Source organism: Podarcis filfolensis (genome assembly GCF_964270895.1).
Source record: "Podarcis filfolensis genome assembly, chromosome: 2".
NCBI lineage: Eukaryota > Metazoa > Chordata > Lepidosauria > Squamata > Lacertidae > Podarcis > Podarcis filfolensis.
Genome location: NC_139605.1, coordinates 121,554,556 through 121,576,150, shown reverse-complemented (window position 1 = coordinate 121,576,150; position 21,595 = coordinate 121,554,556). Strand labels below are relative to the sequence as shown.

General features: G+C 44.8%; 1 protein-coding gene across 3 annotated transcripts in view; it reads left to right on the top strand.

Annotated features, from left to right (window-relative positions):
• The window catches only part of NXPH4 (neurexophilin 4), a 90,770-nt gene that overhangs the window by 47,524 nt on the left and 21,651 nt on the right, over positions 1-21,595 (top strand). Inside the window, exon 1 of one of the 3 annotated variants that reach the window (XM_083599814.1) lies at positions 9,630-10,389. The exons of 1 other annotated variant lie outside the window; for it this stretch is intronic. Coding sequence is in view for 1 of the 2 variants with exons in the window: in XM_083599813.1 (XP_083455939.1) it covers positions 10,478-10,492 (15 nt within the window). In the remaining variant the exon portion in view is untranslated. One more of the 3 variants, XM_083599813.1, reaches the window with a different exon arrangement.

Here is a 21,595-nt window from a genome sequence, read left to right as displayed (position 1 = left end):
ACATCAAGGATTATACTTGAACCCCACTCACTACCAAAGAAGGAGAAAGAGAGAGAGAGAGAGAGAGAGATGGATTGCTGCAAGAAGTCAAAGTTCTGTGTTCAGAATGAATCATGAAATTTAAATATATATATGCAGTCATTTGCCTGGCTTTGAATGATTCATTCTGCTTTCACCATTCAGGTTTTCAAATCCACAATGTTATTTTATGGTATTAGCGAGAAAGGGAAAGGGTAACGGCAGGAATGGGAAAGTCTGATGACCTTTTCATTGGGGCTTTGCAACTAAAAACGAAATCTGAGATTCCCAAGAGACCAAATTCTAGGCCTGATAGCAAACCTTGCATGTGTGTTCTTTATGAATTGGCAGCCACAGGCACATGCACACAGCCCCCACTGTCAAGTAGAGGGAGGGGCCACACAGTTATGTCCTTGCTTTTAAAAATGTATTTATATAGGAGATTTTCTACCACTTTTCTCCTTATGCTCCTAAGGTGGCATATATGACAGTAGTCACATAAAACACATTTAAAATCAATATCAAAACAGCAATCAAACTAATTCACTGAACAAACATCTGCAACCAATTCAAGCAGCAGAAAAGTGCTGGTAATGGGGGCCAAGTTCCCCAGCAAAACCAAACCAAACAGACACTTCTTTATAATATTATTTGTTTTGTGACGTGTAGGAATCTGCTTGAAAGAACATAAGCTTGAGACTGCTAATGGGAGAAGGAATTATATTCTGATCGCACTTGTGCAGGGATGGGGAACCTTTGGCCCTCTGGACTACAGCTTCCATCATCCTTGACCATTGGCCATGCTTTCTGGGGCTGATGGGAGTTGAAGTCTAATAGAAACATACTGAAAGACTCTGAGCTCCCTAGTGCATTCTGACCTCCCGCCTCCTTCACTTTCTCTTCCGGAAGTGTTTAAGTGTTTAGCTGAGAGCTAAGATAGACCAGGAGCATGGGGGCTTGTTTTAATAACTCAGTGGTGAGGGAAGGGTCCTCTTCTTATCACTGTGCATTGGTACTTCATAGAGCTGACCTTCAACACTGAATGAATGCAGAATCAGTGTGCTAATAAGTTCTAAGTCAAATGAAGCCCTGCTTCCAGAGAAGGCAACTGGAGGGAAAGGAGTGAGTGTAAAGAGAAAAGTGTGACAGAGACCCAAAAGGCACTTGGGGAAGGAGGAAGAAAAGGAACAGGGAATAAAATATTGAGTGGGAAAGAGAGCTATTGGGGAAAAGTGGGGATTGTGTCCAAGAAGCATTGTGGTGGATGGCCTGCAATTTTGCTAGTTTCAAAGACCAGGCAGAAATAATCACCTAGTTTTTTCTGGCTTCTCAATGAAAAGCTGTGTGTGCACATATATACAGAGAGACATCTATATAATTCCCCCCCCCCCCAAAATTTATATCTTTAACCTCATCATCATAGATAATTCCAGGGCCAGAAGCAACAATATAGTAAGATATAAGATACCATTAAAACAGTCTAAACAAGTAAGTATAATAGAAAAAAAATTGATCAGTATCTCACTGTGCAGGCCCTATACATACATATTCAGAGGGCCGGGCAGAAGAGAAAGGTCTTCTGCTGGCAGCAGCCAAACCTCATGGGTGATGCACAACTGGGTTGCCATTACTGAGAAGACGCTCTGGCGAGTAATAGATCCTCTGACCTTACATACTGATATTAATCCAGAACTGCCTCGCAGCTGATCACAAAGTGGGATGGTCTGGGAAGAGGCCCCAAGTTGTGTGGACTTTATAACTTTGAAGTGAATTGGTTCATATATTCCAGGGCTGGTGCTACATGATTCTGTGCTGAAAAGCCCATTAAAACCTTGTCTGCTGCATTAGGCACCACTATCTTAATGTAGAGCAAATCACAGTAAGTGGCTTAGGCTCCTCCTTTCCCCAGCTGATGTTTCCAAAAAGGAAATAGGGTCAGAAATACTTTCTGCCCATGAGCGTAGCCAAGGGGAGGCTACACTTAGGTTCTCCCCCCCCCAACAAAAGCCTGCCCATCCCACAAAAATCCTGACCATTCCCATGTATTTTGCTTCACATAAAACTATGATTCAGCCGTCACCCTGACTTGCCTAAGATCCAGGACAAAGCACCAGCTTCTGGAAAACCCGCCCCCCCCCACGTCAATTCTGCCTTTGAAATCTCGGTAATGTCTAGGAAAATCCAGGCGTGTGGCAGCCCTAGTTAAAAGAAATGGAAAAAAGGCCCCAGGCTGTCTCTATTACCAGTTTAACTTCATCCACAAAGCACAGGAAAGTTGCTTTGTGATGTAATACAACTCCCCTGAGAATACAGTGGGTTTAGGGGAGCGTTCTGAGAGAGAAAGAAATGGCACCGGAGAGGGGCCAGAACTGAGCTCCAGTGAGATCTGGCTGGAAAAAAAGCCCTTGTGAAGAGTGCAAACTTTTACTAAGAAATCCCTAGCTGGAATAGTTCTATAGCTCTGAGACCCTCAGTGTTGCTCAGCTGACCTCTCAATCTGGGGATATTGCTGATTTAACTTTCAGTATTGTCTAGAGGATTAATAAACATATTTCTCTGGAATTGACACAGTTGTTTATCCAGTTGTTGTGATGCCTCCAAACGATAACACCACCAAACATTTCTATTTCAAATTTGCCTCCCCATCTTTTTAAAGAACTGCTATGTTGCAAGTTTTCTGAGCATTTTGTTTACTGAGTTTGTTGCAAGTTTTCTGAGCATGTAATCCAGTCCTGAAATCAAGCCCTCCCGAAGCATCTTGCAGGTGAAAAATGTTTTTTAAAAACAAAACTATAAACACAATATTAATTCCATCCTTTTCCGTGTTGACTGGCAAAGTGCTGTTGACGTGCCTGCGGGGAGGAGAGGTCCATGAAACAGTTGGCATGGGGCTGGTGATGGCCCACTTTTCTGAAGTGCTTGCCCTGCATCTCCTGGCAGAGCTGCCATCATGTCACACTATATGGTCCCTTCCAAAGCCAGAGTTTTGTCTTTTTAATATTTTTTTTCCTGCTAAAGCACAATTAAATGAAAGTAAAATGAAATTAAAATGAGCAAGCAAATAGTAGAATTGTACTGGCTGCAAATAGGAAACGAGTCATTAAACAGCTAATGTCAAGAGGGCCAGTGACTTGAGTTAAAGGGCTTGTTTCAGTTATGCTGGGGGGGGGGGGGGGACACACGGATGACAGGATGGAAGGCAGCAGGAAATGGCTGGCTATAAAGGGCTGATTTTGTGGGATAACCAGCCTCATATAACCAAGATGCTTAAGTCTATGCATGCTTAAGTTAATATGCATGAAGGGGTTAAGACCACAGAGTAAGCTTCCCTGCCAGGCTTAGCTCCCTTGGGAAGGACTAGGTAATCCAGCTTTTGTTTTCTTCCAGTCTACCTGAGAAATTCAGTATGTGGCTAGGTCTGAGCTGGTGAGCTGGTTGCTCCAAGTCTCTTAACAAGCCTCTCTGGAGTTGATCAACTTCACCACTTAGTTCACCACTGTAACTAAGCCAAGTTTTACTGCCTGTGCAACTTTTTCTGAATGCTGTATGGAAAAGCACATGAGAGTTTGTAAGTAAACCATGGTTAACTTACCAACTGTCTCATCTTTTTCTATGTTGGGGGAAAAGGGAAATTTTGGAATTCACAATAGCATATTTTAAATGTCTAACAACCTATATTTCCATGCTTTACTTTGCTGCATAATTTGTGATTTCAGATCTCTGCAGGAGTTCTCTCACTTGCCCCAAACTTGGATCTTGGCATCCAGGAATTCTCATTTTATACCTATTTTTTCCCCTTGAACAGATTTCAGTAATGCTGGCATTACTGAAGGCCATAGCAAACCAGGAGATCTTTGCTGATTAAAGGCTGCAATCCTAAGCATCCTTCAGGTTTTTAATGAAAATGGTCCCCAAATCTGCTGCCCCATTCATGGGTGATGAAAATGGAGGCAGAGGGATTGTCAATTTCAGGAAGAGTTATTTCAAACTATTTGGGGATGAGGGCACACTTACTGTTGGCAGGTAGCTTTAAACAATAACAACAACACTTTTATAAGTATTAGTGGTGAAACACATCAAGCCAGCTATGCTGGCTGCCATGGTTCTCCTTCAGATGCCCCTGGAAATGATGCTGTGAAGACATTCTGAGTGAGAAAAATGGCAGCTACTTGCCATCACAAGGAACTCCATTGCCATGACTGGTAGAAAAAAGAAAGAAAATGGGTGAGGCTACAGAAAGAAGAAATCACCGAGCTGCCAACTGTAAACCTCCCCTCCCCAAATAGTTTAAAATCATTCCCATTTTAGGTGTCCGTTTCAACAGTGGGGTAAAAGAAGCATTTTGAGTTTAAAATCTGAACCATCAAGTTTTTGACACAGCCTTATTCCCTGTCACTAAATGGGCCTGGCTTATGAGTGAACAGGCATAAGAACATACCCACAGGGGCATACATTACAGGACTGTTACTGGACTAAATCTATAGTGCTATGTGGAATCAGAGTTTTAATTCTGTTTCCAGTTGAATGCGGGAGGCCAATGCCTCCACAATGCTAAAAGGTCCTGGCACAGAAATGACCTGGAGACATTTGAGCTCTCAAAAAAGTGTGCTTTAAATCTGGCGGCTGCTGCAGCAGCAATCATAATCAGTTGGCTCCACTCTTCCAGGTAGATACAAAATTCCAAAGTCTTAGTTATTGCTCTCTTTGCCTATGGTATAGAAGCAGTTAACATGGTGCTCTCCAGATGTTGTACTACATCTGGGACTTAGTTGACCTTTGCGATAATGTATGACTTGGGGGGGGCAGGGTATTTTCAGTTTCTCTATAGCTTTTTGTACCATCTACCATTGTATCCTTCCAGACTAGCTCTGCGGGATGGTTCTACAATGGTTCTACTACTGTCTTGAGGATCTGCTGTAGACAGTAGTATGGGGAGACTGCTCTTTGTCCCCTTAGCAGTTATGGGGTTCCACAACGCTTTTTATCCCCAATGCTCTTTAAAAATATGAAGCCATTGGGAGTGATCCTTAGTGGGTTTGGAGTGTGGTGTGATTAGTATGCTGATGATGAACAACTCTTTTCTCCATCGCACCTGAATCAGGTGTGCCTGGGCACAGTGGTGGGATGTGTGACCATGAATAACCTGAACTTGAATCTTGGTAAGAAGGAGGTTCTGTGGGTGAGCTGTTCTGAGGTCCAGAAAACAGTTCATATGCCTGTTCTGCATAGGGTAGCACTCCCTCTAAAGCTGGGGGCTCCTCCTACATCCATCTTTGTCTCTGGAGGCTCAAGTAGCTTCAGTGGCTAGCGGCTTATTCATACTTCCTCTTGTCCCACTGCTTTCCCCCGGGGAAACTGCTCTTTAGTGCGCAATCAGAGCAAACAACAATCAGGTTTTCCATAGATTGCCATTTGTTCTGAGTTAGAGCTTAAGAGCAGGTTTTCCCTGGAAAGGAGCAGGGCACAGGACAAGCAGAAGTCTGCACAAGCCCTGAGAGTGGCTTCTACCAGCTTTGGTTGGTGCAACAGCTACAGCTGTTCATAGATCAGGAAATGCTTGCTGAAATGTATTCATAGCATGCTGAAATCCATAAAATGTCAGCCTGTGCTTTCACTGAACATCAGACAGGCACCTACAGTATTGGCATTTAAACCCCTGCTTAAAGCTCAGCCTGTTCAGCTGGGCTTTCCTCTGCAGGGTGGTCCAGCTATTATAATAACAATAACAACAACAACAACAACAACAACAACAACAACAACAATAATAATAATAATAATAATAATTTTATAATTTATACCTACCCATCTGGCTGGGTTTCCCCAGCCACTCTGGGTGGCTTACAGCATATAAAAACATAGCGAAACATTAAGAACTTCCCAATTCAGGGCTGCCTTCAGATGTCTTCTAAAAGTTGTGTAGTTCTTTATCTCCGTGACATATGAAAGGAGGGTGTTCCACAGGGAGGGCACCATTACTGAGAAGGCCCTCTGCCTGGTTCCCTGTAACTTTGCTTCTCGCAGTGAGGGAACCAGCAGAAGACCTTTGGAGGAGGATCTCAGTGTCCGGCCTGAACAATGGGAGTGGAGATGCTCCTTCAGGTATTCAGGGCCGAGGCTGTTTGGGGCTTTAAAGGTCAGCACCAACACTTTGAATTTTTCTCAGAAATGTACTGGGAGCCAGTAAAGATCCTTTAAGACCGGTGTTATATGGTCCTGGTAGCCACTCCCAGTCACCAGTATAGCTGCCGTGTTCTGGCTTACTTGTAGTTTCCGAGTCACCTTCAAGAGTAGCCCCACGTAGAGCACATTGCAGTTGTCCAAGCGGGAGATAATCAGAGCATGCACCACTTCTGTGGGAAGGTAGGGTCTCAGCCAGCGTACCAGATAAAACTGGTAGATGGCTAACCTGGGCACAGAAATGACCTGCACCTCCATGGACAGCTGTGAGTCCAAAATGACTCCCAGGCCGAACACCTGGTCCTTCAGGGGCAGAGTTACCCAGTTCAAGACCAGGGAGTCCCCCACACCTGCCCGCCTCCTGTCCCCCAAAAACAGTACTTCTGTCTTGTCAAGATTCAACCTCAATCTGTTAGCCGCTATCCATCCTCCAGCCACCTCCAGACACTCACACCGGACATTCACTGCCTTCACTGTTCTGATTTAAAAGAGAGGTAGAGTTGGGTAACAATAGCAATAATTTATTATTTATACCCCACCTATCCGGCTGGGTTTCCCCAGTCACTGGGTGGTTCCCAATAGAATATTAAGAACAAGATAAATATATCAAACATTTAAAACTTCCACATACTGATAAACACCCAGCCCCACCTCCCTGATGATCTTTCCCAGCAGCTTCATATAGATGTTGAAAAGCATGAGGGACAGAGCCCTGAGGCACCCCACAAGTGAGAGCCCGGGGGCCTGAACACTCATCCCCCAACACCACTTTCTGGATACAGCCCAGGAGGAAGGAGCGGAACCACAGCATAACAGTGCCCCCAGCTCCCAACTCCTCTAGATGGTCCAGAAGGATACCATGGTCAATGGTGTCAAAAGCCGCTGAGACATCCAGCAGAACTAGGGAACAGCTTTCACCTTTGTCCTTAGCCCACTGGAGATCATCAATCAGCACGACCAAGGCAGTTTCAGTCATATGATGAGGCCTGAATTGGAAGGGATCCAAATGGTCCGCATCCTCCAGGAGTGCCTGGAATTGTTCAGCAACCACCCGCTCAATCACCTTGCCCAAGAATGGAAGATTTGAGACTGGGTGATAGTTGGCCATATTGGCTGAGTCCAAAGATGGTTTTTTAAGAAGCGATTTAATAACCGCCTCTTTAAGCAGGTCTGGGAAGACTCCCTCACAGAGGGAAGCATTCACCATCCCACAGAGCCCATTGTCCAGCCCTGCCCCGTTCGCTTTTATCAGCCAGGATGGGAAAGGATCAAGGAGACAGGTGATTGGTTTCACTCGTCCAAGCAGCCTGTCCACATTCTCAGAGGTTAGGGTATTAATTTGAGCTACTGATTTTTTATGTATTTTGTAATTGTTTTGTGGGTGTAATTTGATTGTTGATCTTATGCTACTCTCCACCATGAAATTTTCCTGTAACATTGGTGGTATAGAATTGTTGTATTTATTTATTTTGCAAATATATAATCCTTAAGCACTGGCCAAGGGGAATCCAGTAACATCTGGAGGGCACTCCATTGGCTTCCTCTGCTAGAGTATAAACCAGCTGTCTCCCCAGTGGCAGCCACTGACATGTTCCTCTTAGCTGCAGAAGCTCTCTCACCACCAGAAAACATGTGCTCACATGCACACGCGCACACAAACCTCCCACTGTACAGATCATCGTGTCAGACAAGATGCACTCACTCAGTAGCGGCTAGGGCATTAGTGGGGAATAAAGCAATTGAGCTGGGAGCAAGAAGCCTTACAGCTGGTTAACAGAACAGCTGGGGACTAGGATTGAAAAGCAAGCAATTGCTTGAACTCGCCACCTGGCTGGAAACAAAAGCCAGAATCTTGAGTTACTTTCCCAACAATTCCATAGTTAGCTTTGCAGCAGGTCTTTCACGCCTTTCTTATAGAGAGGCGAAACTGAGGCCAGAATGATAATCGGATCACTTGCCTAAGGCCACCCAGATTGCCTGAGGCGGAACAGAGGGTTGGATTCATTTGTTTACTGTGTGGCTGTGATCAGTGTTATATATAGCTGAGTTTGATTTCCACGCAAGAGCATCTTCTTGAGAATCCTGGCATTCTGTTATACGTGGAAGTTTTTACCTCTTGCATATTTGCTTTTCATTTTAAAGTGATGACACTGCTCTTCAAGAGCTGTAGGATTAAATAATGTCTGGCAAGGGCTTCCGGTGGCTAGGGTGGAAGATCTGTTATCCTTCACACTCCTCTGTCCCTAGGCTACGGCTCCTGGTCTCAGGTATTCTGCCTTTACCTACTACTTGTCAGATTTGAATGTTCATTTCTCTTTGCTTTTATGCAAATTAAGAAGAGCTTAATCTAGCATAACTCAAAGTGAGTTCTTTCCACCTCTGCTAGTGCTGAATAGAGCACCTATTACATCAAATTTAACTGATGCAAACCAGGGGTGGGAATTATGGGAATTGTAGTCCAGATGTTGCCAGACTACAATTCCCATAATTCTTGACCATTGGACTGTTGACTGGGGCTGACTGGAGTTGGAGTTCAACAGTACCTGGGAGGTCACAGATTCTACATTCCTGCATTCGACAAGATATCATTTTTTAAAATAAATAAAAAATCTGCATAAAATTTACATAAAAATACATTTGCCTTGGTAAACCTGTGTATTTTATGTTTTCCTGGATTACACAATTTTGGTTTCCAGATTTGCAGTACGTTTATAGCTTGTCAACCTGAGAAGGCAGCCTATCTAGGAGAAGGAAACCTCTGATCCTATACTGCTTTTGAGAGAAGAAAAGGCTAAGAAGTAAGCCATACCCAAGTCCGGAGTGGAGTCCCTAGGACAGTTGAATAGCACTTTGTGCGCCTCCTTCTGACAACTCCTGCAGCCTAGCTGCTTTCCTTTGGACTACATCAGCGAGGCCAAGAGGGCAGCCCACCACCTCCATACACACTGCCCAGGCTTGCGCCTTATCTGGTGGTCCTGCCTGAAATATTTAATCGTGTGAGTTGGAAGAGAGGAAAATGTCATTTAGACCAAGCCCTACACAAAATAAGACTATCCACCATCCATAGATCACTGCTCAGTGTAGACCACAAGTACACATTCTGACAAAAAAAATACTTGCTCACAGATAGCATGAAGTGATTGATGCAAGTAGCGAGTGAGAGAAACATTACCCATAAATTACACCTAGGGAGAAATTCCCTTCCAAGCTCATGGAGTGGGGTGGTTTGATCCACTGTTTTTGAGTTGGGAACTGGGCTTCATGGTTTCATCTCAAATGACGTTTCAGCCAGTGCCCTGTTTTCACACACACATCTGTTTAAATGTGGCTTCTTCTTTGTGGCCTCTGTACAGTCCCACTTAGACAACTTGTTCCTGAGCAGGCCCAAATTTGCAGAATCTTCCAGAACCCTGGAGGTTCACAAGATGCCATCAGGTAGTTTCTCCCACTTTCCTGCCAAATTCCTTCCTGAACCACCACAGAGTGGGAAACAAAAACCACTCTTGTCATCTCACACCCTTTGGAGCACACTGGGCTGCTGCTCAGTAGTTTCATGTGTTCATTCATTTCAGGGTGCCCTAGATTAAAAATTGCCCCCTGCTTAGGGGCTCAGTCTCAAACCCAGCTGGGTTTTGCAAACATATGAAGGAATGAGAGGTAGCCAGAACTCTGTATATTGGAAAAGAAAATCACAATCCTTACAGTAATAATATAAATCCTGAAAGTTTTTGGGGGGGCAGGCTAGCGGGGGAGTTCACAGTAGGAAAGGAATGGCTCCTTTAAAACCAGCTAGGCCACAAGCCTAACAAGACTTCATGTTGACAAGGAGTTAGGCTGAGAGACACAAGAGGCTTGCTACATCAGCGGGAGAAAGGGGCTTCCAGTCACAGAACAAATTAGAATGGATATAGGTACTGAGCCACACAGCCTTGCAGTTTTGCTCCACTGGTGATCCAGCCCTCTTGCCCCCTTTTTGCTTCCAAAAAGCTCAGACACATCAGTTTCTAAAATGACGGGTTGTCCGTGGCCAAGCCAAGAGATTTTTTTTTTAAGTCCGCCAAGTCAGATGCGACAGTAGGTGACAATGATTGACGAGCCTGACATGGGCGCACATGATGATCAAAAGCCATCAGAGCGCAGCTGAGGAACAAGCAGCGAAAAGCAGCTGGAAGGGAGGAGGAAGCTGTTTGAGGGGTGAGGGAGGCATCGCATCAGAGCGGACGCCCACATGATGGATAGGGAGAATGGAGAGCTACTGTAGCCGGCTATCTTCTGTTGATAGATGGAAGAGGCCAAGGTAGAGAATGGGAGCTGTGTTGCCTGTGGCAGACTTGGCAGTGGAGGGGGGGGGGTGAGGCAGTAGCAAGACAGAGAAGTGAGCAATATAAATTGAGATTGATAAATGGTCCATGTGGTCAGAAGGTGATGAATAAGCTCGATACTGCTTAACCCTAGACTTATCTAAGTAGGTTATGTATGTTTTATAACACTGTGGTACAGTGGGGCTGGAAATTTTGACTGGTTCATCTGCGTCTTGAATTATGAAGTGGTAGGGGGTTATTAAAATCTACAAGTCCCACTCTCTGACTCCCCTGATTGTAGCCAAATCATGCCGCCAATAGCCTTCTAAAAAGAGTAACCAAGGGAGCTGTTGCAGAAATAAGACCCCCACTGCCCCAGTTGTAATTTGAGCTCTGTCTCTTTCCATAAAGGTGGTTATGTGGATTCATCATTTTGGGTGATGGAGTAACCTTACCTTCAACCCAGTAAGTAAGAAAAGACGACAGTGATTCTCAGTTTGTTGGCATCTGTCTGTCTCGAGAGACAATGGAGTGCGTCTCCAAGCTGTGTTAGGCTGAGCAGTGTGCATGGAGGTTCTGGGCTACCCAGATGATAAGACCCCCCGCCACTTGGCCTCACCGATGTGATCCAAAGGAAAGCAGAGCAATACGTTTCACAGCTGCTTGGCAGCAGGAGTTGCCAGAAGGCACCACCCACCTGCCTTTGGGACTTCTCAGGTCCAACACTAGGGTTTTCCATGCTTGATGGTTCTATGTTGGGTGGCTGTTTGTTTTTATCTTTTCACTCCAGAGGTGGTAGGTAAACACTCTTCGCCATACAGTATTTGCTCTGTGATAACCCTTTCACACATACAGGTCATTCACCTGTTGTGGTCATGCCGGGATGCATGGATAAACCAGCAGCACATAGAAAGGTCAAAACATGCAACACAGCCTTTCCCAATGTTTGTCAAGCCCTTCTCTTGAATCTGCACCCACTGGAGGAAATTCCACAACCTCAGTAAGCAGCGTCTTATATTAAGGGAGAAATCCCTTAATGGCACAAAGCTAGCTGGTGTAAGACAAACCAGACAAACCAGGAGCTGGCCAGCTGGCCTAAGCCTGGCAGAGAGAAATCAAGCTTTTACCATAGTGTTTGAGTTACACCACCCTTTTTGCCAGCTTAATTTACCCTGGGTGGCCTGGTCACATGTCCAAGCTGAATGGGTCTAGCCCAAGTCCCCACTCTCTGGTCCTGCCTCTGCCACTCCTCTGGAGCGCCCCATTATCAGGACTTAGGCTGCCTTGATATCCACTGGATTTGGCTCAGCTGGTGGGACCCAGCTGAGCTGAACTGGGGAAAATACACCAGCGTATCTCCAGCTGAGCCAAGGAAGGGGTGTTATACTGGTGTATCCCAGCTATGCTTGGAACCTCCCAGCTCAGCCAGAGATTTGCTGGATCCTAACCCCACTCATGCTGGCAGATCTTGTTATATTCTGCAGTGGGCTGCTACCAGACTAAATAAATTTTAGTCAATGAATCATATAAATTAATCAAGCAAGTTGATTATGAATAAAATAAATTTTGAAGTAGAAACGGCTAATTATAACAGTAATAACAATGAGATTCCTGCATTGCAGAGGGTTGGACTAGAAGACCCTTAGGATCCCTTCCAAATCTACAATTCTATGATTCTAAGTCATATTACTGTTTTTATTAGATGATGCCTGGTCATGTTGCAGCAGGCACCAGCTTAGAAGAAGTATTTCATCTTTGGAAACAAAGTGAATTATTTTAGTTTCAGTTCACAGTGCATTTTCAGACAACCTGTTTATTGAGCATTCATCTGGTTTGTTTGCACAAAGTTCTCATGGAGGTCATACAACTCCAGCTGTTTATTGGGCATTCACCCTGATCTGTTTGCAGGGAATTTATACATTGTTTCTTCAAGCAATGGTTATTCCTTATTTTTCTGTGCTCCCCCCACCCCATCACTTCTATTACCACAAAAAGTCAGGTGGGGGTTTTTTAGAAGTGGGTTTGTTGTGCATGTGTGCCAAATCCATGTGTTTGAATCCCACCTAAAATAGCAACAGTTCGTTGGAGAATTTGGCAAGGAAGATGTTGGCAAAGCCAAAGGTTTGTTTGTCAAAGAATTGAAAGAATGGAATGAATTAAGATTGAGAACTGCTTAGCTGGAAGGTCGCTAAGCATAGATAGCCAGCCCTGAGATTACTGGATGATATGTTTTTAACTGAATCTGTTTTTATATGCTTTTAACTATAACTGTTTTTAGAATGTTTTAACTGTTTTAGAATTCATTGATTTTTTAAAAAAGAAAATTTGTGGGTGTGTTTACTGTCCTAGGCATAAACGAACTAAATAAATGTACACCATCCTTGGAGGAAAGCTGGGATATACATGGAATAATAATAACAATGATGTGCTGCTAGAGAATTGCTGCAAGAAAGGAAATTTGGAAAAAAGTGCTCCATTTTGTCTTCATACTTGCTCTCTGTTGACCATGTGGTCCAAAGGGTGGCCAGTTTAGGATGGAACATAACCAGAAATCCACAGTACTGAATTAGTTTTTCGAGCAAAAGCCCCTCAGCATATGTAAAAAGCAATCATTAAAACACACACACAAATGAGCAGATGTGGCTCACAGCAGGGAGGTGCAGATTTCTATGGGAAGACAGAGTAGAAGATGTGGAGACCTTTGTTGTGGTCCCTTTGGCAATCTAAGTTAGATATTCATGTTTGGTGAAATCAAAACCAACAAGCAGATTGATTGCTAATTACACAAATCAGCATATACTATTCATTAATCTGTGTTATGCATGTACTTGGGTACTTTCAGCTGGCTACCCAAGTCCAAACTCACCCTTGGAAGGGTGTCACCTGCTCCCTAGTGGCAAGGGAGAAGGGTGGAGGAAGTGGTGGGTGTAGCATTGTGGGACCTGCTGGCTGGTCCTTTTGGGTGGCTAAATGTTGAGCTCATGACCCATCATCCTCACAGAGGCCCACGTGCAGAATTAGTTACTAACCTGCACAACTCATCATTGTCTTGCTGTTGCAGTATCCTAGAGAAAATGTGAGGAAGCTTTAGTTGTGTAGAACATAGTGGCCTGCCTCTGGTGAGCATAGGGCAGCAGGAATTGCATATGTGCACCAGAGTGCTGTGGAACGAGTGGCTTCCCTCTTACCTTCTAGGTTAGGGGTGGGGGAAGCTCAGGCCCTCTCTGGCCTTTGGGAATCTCTCCAAGCAACAGCCCTCACTGGCCCTGCTCCAGACCCTTAATCATCATTCATCCTGATTTACTTGCCAAAACTTACACAGAGGTTAGATTATATATTTATTGAGCATTCACCCTGCTTTGTTTGTGGGAGAGTTATATGACAGTGAACGTTCCTCCTGCAATTGTCCTGATTTGCTTGTGGGGTGTCTATATGTTTTCCTGTTAATAATTGGTTCATCCCACACTTTTCAACTCCTTTCTACATCACTTTCCTAACTGCAAACAGTCCGTTTCTTTTTTAAAGCAGTCCTGTTATGCTAGGGTGACAAGAGCCCTTTAATCCATTGTAATTGCACATACCTCCTGATATGCACCTATAATAGAATCATAGAATTGGAGAGTTAGAGTGGACCATGAGGACCATCTAGTTCAACCCTCTGCAATGCAGGAATCTCAGCTAAAGCATCCATCCAACCTCTGCTTAAAACCTCCAAGGAAGGAGTCCAACACCTCCCAATGGAGTCTGTTCCACTGTCAAACAGTTCTTCCTGTAAAAGAGTTCTTCCAAATGTTTCATTGGCATCTCCTTTCTTGTAACTTGAATCCATTTGTATGAGTCCTATGCTCCAGAGGAGAAAACATGCTTGTTCCATCTTCCATATGATAGTCCTTTAGATATTTGAAGATGGCTATACTATCTCCTCTCAGTCTCCTCTTCTCCAGGCTAAACATACCCAGCTCCCTCATAAGGCCTGGTTTCCAGACCCTTGATCATATTGGTTGCTCTCCTCTGCACACGTTCCAGCTTGTCAACATCCTTCTTAAATTGTGGTGCCCAGAACTGGACACAGTATTCCAGGTGTGGTCTGGCCAAGGCACAATAGAGTGCCTTCCCCTGATCTGGACACTAGACGTCTCTTGATGTCTTTAATCCCTCCTGCAAACTAGTGGCACTCTGGGGGTGCCTATAGTTTGCTTGTTGTTGTTCTTTGCCTAATTTACATACATTTTGATATTTTGCTACCCAGATTAGGCTGAGTATTTGTCCTCATTTGCCTTTTATGAAACTCACAGGCCTTATGGGTCAAACTAGACTCTGATCCTCCTATCCACAGTGTTATTTTCCTCCCCCTTGTCTTTGTTTTTGAAGTGTAGGAAATAAATTCGTCCTGACAAAGGAGGTGTTGCAAAGATGAAACATCACACGTGAAAACAACTGTCCTTTATTTCAACATGTACGTGAAGATACCAGCCTAATTTGGGGCCTTGGGTGCTAGACTGGTTTTTTTCTTTTATATATAGGACTTATGGGTATGCTTTCAAATGTAGTCAGGAGGTTAGGTTTCTATTCAGGGTTCTGGAGTTAGGACTGGCAAGTTGGAATGATGTGTGTGTGATGTGGAAGCTTTGCTGGCATGTGTGTAAGTGTGATAAAAAGTGAGAACCAGAAGCAAGGGCTGCTAGACTGTACTTGCAGCTTTTGAAAGGTTAGGGCTTTTTGTTAGGGCTGGCAAACAGGTACTGGTCACCAAGCCTGAAAACTCCCCAAGAGACAGAGGAGTCAGACCAGGGTCAATAGCTTTATGTGACCAGGTGGCCTGTTATTAGCCCTTTTGGATTGTCTGGTCCCTGCCAAGTTTGTGGTTGCAGCACCACTCTCTGGCCATCAGTAGTGGTGGCACTGAAGCACAGTGGTGAGCAGTGCGACAATTCAGACAGGCTCTCCCTCAGGGTAGACTAAAACCCCTTTTCTCTGATACCTTCACCTTCTGGGTGAACAAACCTGTTGTTTGTAACTTGGAGAAACATTCAGACACAATTCCCACACCTGAAGCAGTACTGCCTGGAGGCTATACCATATGACATTAGTGGATTTGTAGTTTGACTCTCAGAATACCTCTGAGTGGAAAGTAGGTCTGTCTTCCTCCTCAAGGTCCTTTAGAACAGCTCCTGCCACCTCTGAATATGAGACAGTGCTCTCAACGGATGAGGTGGCCACAACCCATTCTGTAGAAGGACTTAAATACTTAGCAACCTGCAGAGCACGGATATAATGAGCTGCTTGATATTGTCACAGGCCCATGCTTCCTCAAGCACAGTGCTGACAGTGGCTTTCAGAGTCTGATCTGGAGGTCTTTTTAAGTACTGGTACCCGAGGTCCTTTAACTGCAGGTGCCAAGAATTAACCCTCTCAGGAGCCCTCTTCAGGCAGCATGATCTGTCCCCATGGAAGCAGTGTGGTGTGTGGCAGAGCAGGGATATGCATGCTAAGCTCTGCTTTCGTCCCTGTCACCCTCTGCAAGTTGAAGGGGGCATCTCCAAAGCAAGGTGCCTCCTGTACTCATGGAAACTCACCATGTGGTTTAGAGCCCAGTCTTCAGTAAGCACAGGAGACTTCCTGCTCTCGTGGAGGGCAACAGGGAGGAGCTTAGTGTGCTCCCCCCACTCTCCCCCCCCCAATGATGCTACTCACATGTGAATAAACTAGGGATAGAAAAAACATTTTTGTCAAACAATTGCATTATAATCTCTGTGCTATCACCTCTCATGCAGAAGCAGAACCCAAGGGTTCCATTCCCCAGCCTAGCGCCCTCCAGGTGTTTTGGGATACAAATCAACTTTAATTTTGCAGCCTGTGTTTGCTGGTATGCAATTGAATCCCACCCCCCAAATAGTAAAGGTCTGGAAGCTCCTTGTGTTCTTGCCAATTTGCTTTATATGGGTTGTAGACCTCCCTTAGCAGTTACAATGCTCAGAACTTCATGAGATTGCACATTTCTGTATATTTCCTAAGTGAAATTAGCAGGATAGGGAAACAGCATTGTTATTATTTAAAGCTGCATTTTTGTGCCAGTTCATATGCCCATTTGCAGCTCACAACAGCTGTAGTTTTTAATTTTGGTTCATTATACAATTGTAGAGCTGCTAGGGATTCAGTTCTCTAACGGCAAATCTACCTCACACTTTCTGAAACGATATGCAAACAGAAACAGCCACCCTTCAAAATCCACACTTCTTCAATTTTTTCAATGCAATTCTCTAGCCAAGTGGTGTGTACAAAGCAAAGCAAAACAAAGCAAAGCAAAGCAAAACAAAACAAAACACCGAACACATGCTAGGGTAAAGTGTGCATAAAATGTATTACATTAGGAAAAATTGCTTTGCAAAAATGTGTATATTAAGCAAAAATGCATACAAAATTGTGTGTATCAGGATAAATTTACACAAAAATGCTGTTGAATTTTCATGAGGACATTTTAAGAAATCACAGACTGATGTGCAAATGTGGAGAACTGATCTGAAGAGTTAAAAAAAAAAACAGAAACAGAGAAAAACCAAATATTTACAGATTCACACATCCCTAAGAACTGCAGGCTGAATGCAGCCCAGGTTTGGATTCTGGTTTTGCTGTGGGTGATCCTGCATTAGAGGTGATCTGTGACAACATAGCAAAAGCCAATTTCAGTCTGTGGTGGCATGCTCAAAAAATTGCTTCGTCAACATGGACTTGCCATCCGCTGAACCAACTGGTTATGAGAATTAGCTCTAGTGAGGCAGAGGAGAGAAGATAGTGGCATGGAATCATAGAATTGTAGAGATGGAAGGGACCCCAAGGGTCACCTAGTCCAACCCCCAGGAATCTCAACTAAAGCATCCATGGCAGATGGCCATCCAGGCTCTGCTTAAAAACCTCACCACCTTTGGAGGGAGTCCCTAGAACAGCTCTTAATGTCAGAAAGTTCTTCCTGATCATAGAATTGTAGAGTTGGAAGGTACCACAAGTTTAGCTGGAATCTCCTTTCTTGTAACTTGAATCCATTGGTTCGGGCCCTACCCTCTGAGAAAGAGAAAACAAACTTGCTCCCTTTTCCATGTGACAGCCCTTGAGATATTTGAAAATGGCTATCCTATCTCCTCTTAGCCTCCTCTTTTTCAGGCTAAACATTCCCAACTCCCTCATTTCATTAATATTGCTGGTTAGTTGGGTAGGTTGTGTCTGCAGCTGTGGAGAATTTGTAGAGCAGATGTGGGGAACTTGTGGCCTGCCAGATGTTGCTGAACTCCAGATCCCACCATCCCTGACTCCTGGGCCATACTGGCTGGTGCTGACAAGAGTTGGAGGCCAATATCTGGAGGGCACAGGTTCCCCAATTCCGGCTTACAACGTAATCCTAAGCATGTTGCCTCAGAAGTAAGTCCTACTGAATTCAGTGGGGCTTACCCCCAGGTAAGTAGGGTTAGGATAGCAGCCTTAGAGGTGGATAAGAGGCCTCTCGGGCCCTGCTCTTGCTTCTAACAAAAGGCAACTTCCCCCAGCTCCATGCCTTGTTTTTCTCCCCTCCGCAGCATGAAGTTCACACCAGCTGCCCTCTCAAGAGCACACGAGGTTTAATTAGTGCTCTCCAAACGCCTGTGACGAAGGATGCAACACGAGGTTAACCCACGTGCAGCTGCCAGTGGCTGCTTGCTTCTTTCCCAGGGGGACTTCTGCTTCGATTCCTATTCCCTCCTTTCCCAGAAGAGAGGCAGGCAGCAGGACCACAACCCTTTGCCCACCCTGGAGGATTCACAACTCTGCTCAAGTAAAAGCTGAGACCTGTTCCAGGGCAAGGCTTCTCCCATTCCTGCTTGCTTATGCTGGAGACTAGAGCCCCCTAACAATGCATGGCATTGCATCTTCACACTCATGAGTCAGCTCCCCCCTGCATGCAGTTATTGCCCAGGGAGGCTCCATTTTGCCCAGGCACTGCACACTACCCTGGGGTGAGGGCAGGGGCTCTATGAGTCAAGCAGCTTGTCAGAGCTTTTTTATAACAATACAATTAGGGGCCTTCTGCACTTCCCAGCTGCATGGTGTGCTGGCTGCCCTCCTACCCGCCTTTTAATGACCCTCAGCACTTCCCTGAGCAGGTGTTAACAAACTGCTGGGCGTATTTTCCACACTGAATACTGAGAAGCAACTGGGGGGGGGGGAGACTGCTTAGCAAACAGCACCTTTCTTTCAGGCATGGAAGAGCAAGGACTCACCCACACTTCTGCTTGTCCCATGCCTAGAAAGCATAGGCCTGGGCTGTTTCTGCTTGTCCTGTACTTTCCAGGCACGGGTCCAAGGGCTTCTGTCTTTGCACTGCTGCTTTCCCCTGGAAAACCCACTCTTTAAGGCTAAATCAGAGCAAACATCAATCCAGAGAAAACCTGATTGAAGTTTGCTCTCATTCAGTAAACAGCGGAAGTGTGGATGAGCCCTAAGTCTCTTTTGGGTTTGTGGCAGGCTTAAATTTTGTCAGGCTGTACCCTTGGACCTATTTTCAGTGTCCTAGACACTTGAGCATGTCTGGAGTGCCCCTGTTTCCTCACTGAGGCTGTGTACAGTGGTCGCTTTTCATTTTAAGAACTAAACTGCCAGTAGGCTGGAGCTCTGTTCAATTGGCATAGCCAAGATTTTTGTTGGGGGGGGGCAGAACCTCAGTTTGCTATGTATTTTTATTGATGGGGACCAGCTGCCCCTCCCTGCCCCCCTGGCTATGCCCATGATCTATTCCCTCAACTTATGCATGGATATTAACAGATAAACAGTGGTCATGGAATCACACCTGCCAACCCCAAGCTCCTGCAAAAATTCTTCTTTCTCCAGAGCTGTGATGTCCTGCCTTCTGAAGCGGAATTATCAACATATAGTCATCAGCACATCAAAACAAGTCAATCCACCCATCACATTTGTATCTTGCTGTTCCTCCAACAAACTCCGTGGGCACCTTGAGCCGACCTACTTACTGAACGTTCATCCTGATTTAGTTTACGAAGAGGTTGAATTATATTGGTCTTTATTGAGCATTTGTTCTCATTTATGTGTGGAGTGGTTATGCAAGAATAATTATTCACTCTGCATTTGTCCTTATTTGCTTGCAGGGTCTTTATACATTTTCCTGTTAGTAGTCATTCACTTATCCCACATGTTTCAATTCATTTCCCTGTCATTCATCCTAACAGCAAAAAGTCTGCTTCTCTTTTTTGAACTAGATTTGTTATGCTTGGGTGAGTGAACACTTTAATCCACTTTAATTGTGCAAACCTAAATTTCCAGGACACATTTGAATCCCTTCTGCAAAATAGTGACAGTATGGAGGTGGCTGCCGTTGCTTACATGGGGGCTGTCCTATTTTATCCTCACAACTCTACCGCCCCCCAGGTTAGGCTCAGAGACAAGGATTTATCCAAACCTCCTCCTCGCCCCGCCAGACGGACAAGCTGGGCATACTAGCCAAGTGGGCAGTTGAACCGGGCCTCCCTATATTGCCAGTCCGATTGCTCTCTACATTAGAATCATGCTAGCTATCAAATCAAAATTCTGGGTATCAAGAACAGCATGTTAGAGCAATAGAGTTGTGCACCTATTGTTACATTCCAACCATTCAAAAATCAGAATTTGTGTACACACACACACACACCCCTCCATCCAGGAAAGAAAAAGTATGATTACAACAAGAATATGTTCTAGCCAGGCAAAAGCCCTTGAGAGGGTATGCACTAGGGCCACTCTGGGCTGTGTGGCTTGAGGGAGGTGCATGGCCCAGACCCAAGATGGTGGGCCAGGTGGAGAGGCCTGGAGGTTCGCATCAGCTCTGGGTCTTGAGGTTCTCCACTCCTGCTGTACATGATGGAGGAGAGTGTGCTCCATTACAAAAACTCTCTGAGAGCCTCATGGGTTGTTGCGGATGTTTCCTCCCAAAGTATTTCACTTTTGCCTTTCCCCCACCCCAAAGACAAACAGCAGATGCATTCTGACAAATCCACTTAGACAACTTGCTATTTCCCTGACGGTTTGGGTGCAATGAAATAGCGATTGGCCCCTTTAAAAATGTTGCAGTGGAAAACCGCTTGGCCCATTACATAACTGATGTTTTTCCAGTATGCCCATCACATCCAAAAGACCTCACAACAACCTGTGAAGTAAGTTAGCCTGGAAGATGATGCCTACCAGACACCTGGTGCGCTTCAGGGCTGAGTAAGGAATTGAACCTGGGTTGCCCTAATCCAGTGCTCTAACCACTGCACCCCACTGACCCTGGCCATGCTATGTGTGGCTGAATACATAACCGCTTAGGGATTTTATTGCTATTAAGCAGTAGGTAAAAGTTGTGAAATAAATAAACTATGGGCGTATGTATGTCCTGTTCCTACATGCCAGTCAGACAGGTGGGCTTGCTGCCATGATCCCACTTCCCATAACATATATTTACTGTATGCGCAATAGTGCACATCTGAAAAGTGCATTTGCCAGAGTCAGTTCAAGACCTTTTGGCACCTCACTCTGCCTCATGGCTGGGCCCGCCCTGGCTTTTGCAGTCATGTTATGTTATACAAATTCAGCTCTTTATTTCTTAGCCAAAGGCCACCAGCAAATCATACGATAGCGCAATTTAAAACATAGTGCATCACTGAGAATATAATTAAAACAAACTAGTAGCATAATCCATTGTAGTATCTAATCCATTGCAGCATTCAGTATTTCCCCCCAACATCATTAAATCTACAACAGTGCGAAAGTGTAACATTCACTACAGAAAAAGGGTCCTGCTCATTTACACTTTAGCCCAGCGCTTCCAGCAACAGAGCTGACAGTCCTCAGCCTCGCTCCAAATCGTGCTGGCAATCAATCTTATGGGATTTGGCCCATTCTTTTTTAATAGACAAAACCACAGAAAGCTAGCTAAGTCAAATATGATCCTGTGGGTCTGGTTTGTCAGCAAAATGACCAATATGTCACCACCTACCCAATCCTTTATGTCCCCCAGCCATTTTGCTATAAATTTCTGCCTAGGGCAATTACAAAGACTGTACTGCAACACAATTATGTTCCAGAGTTTCCACTGTTGG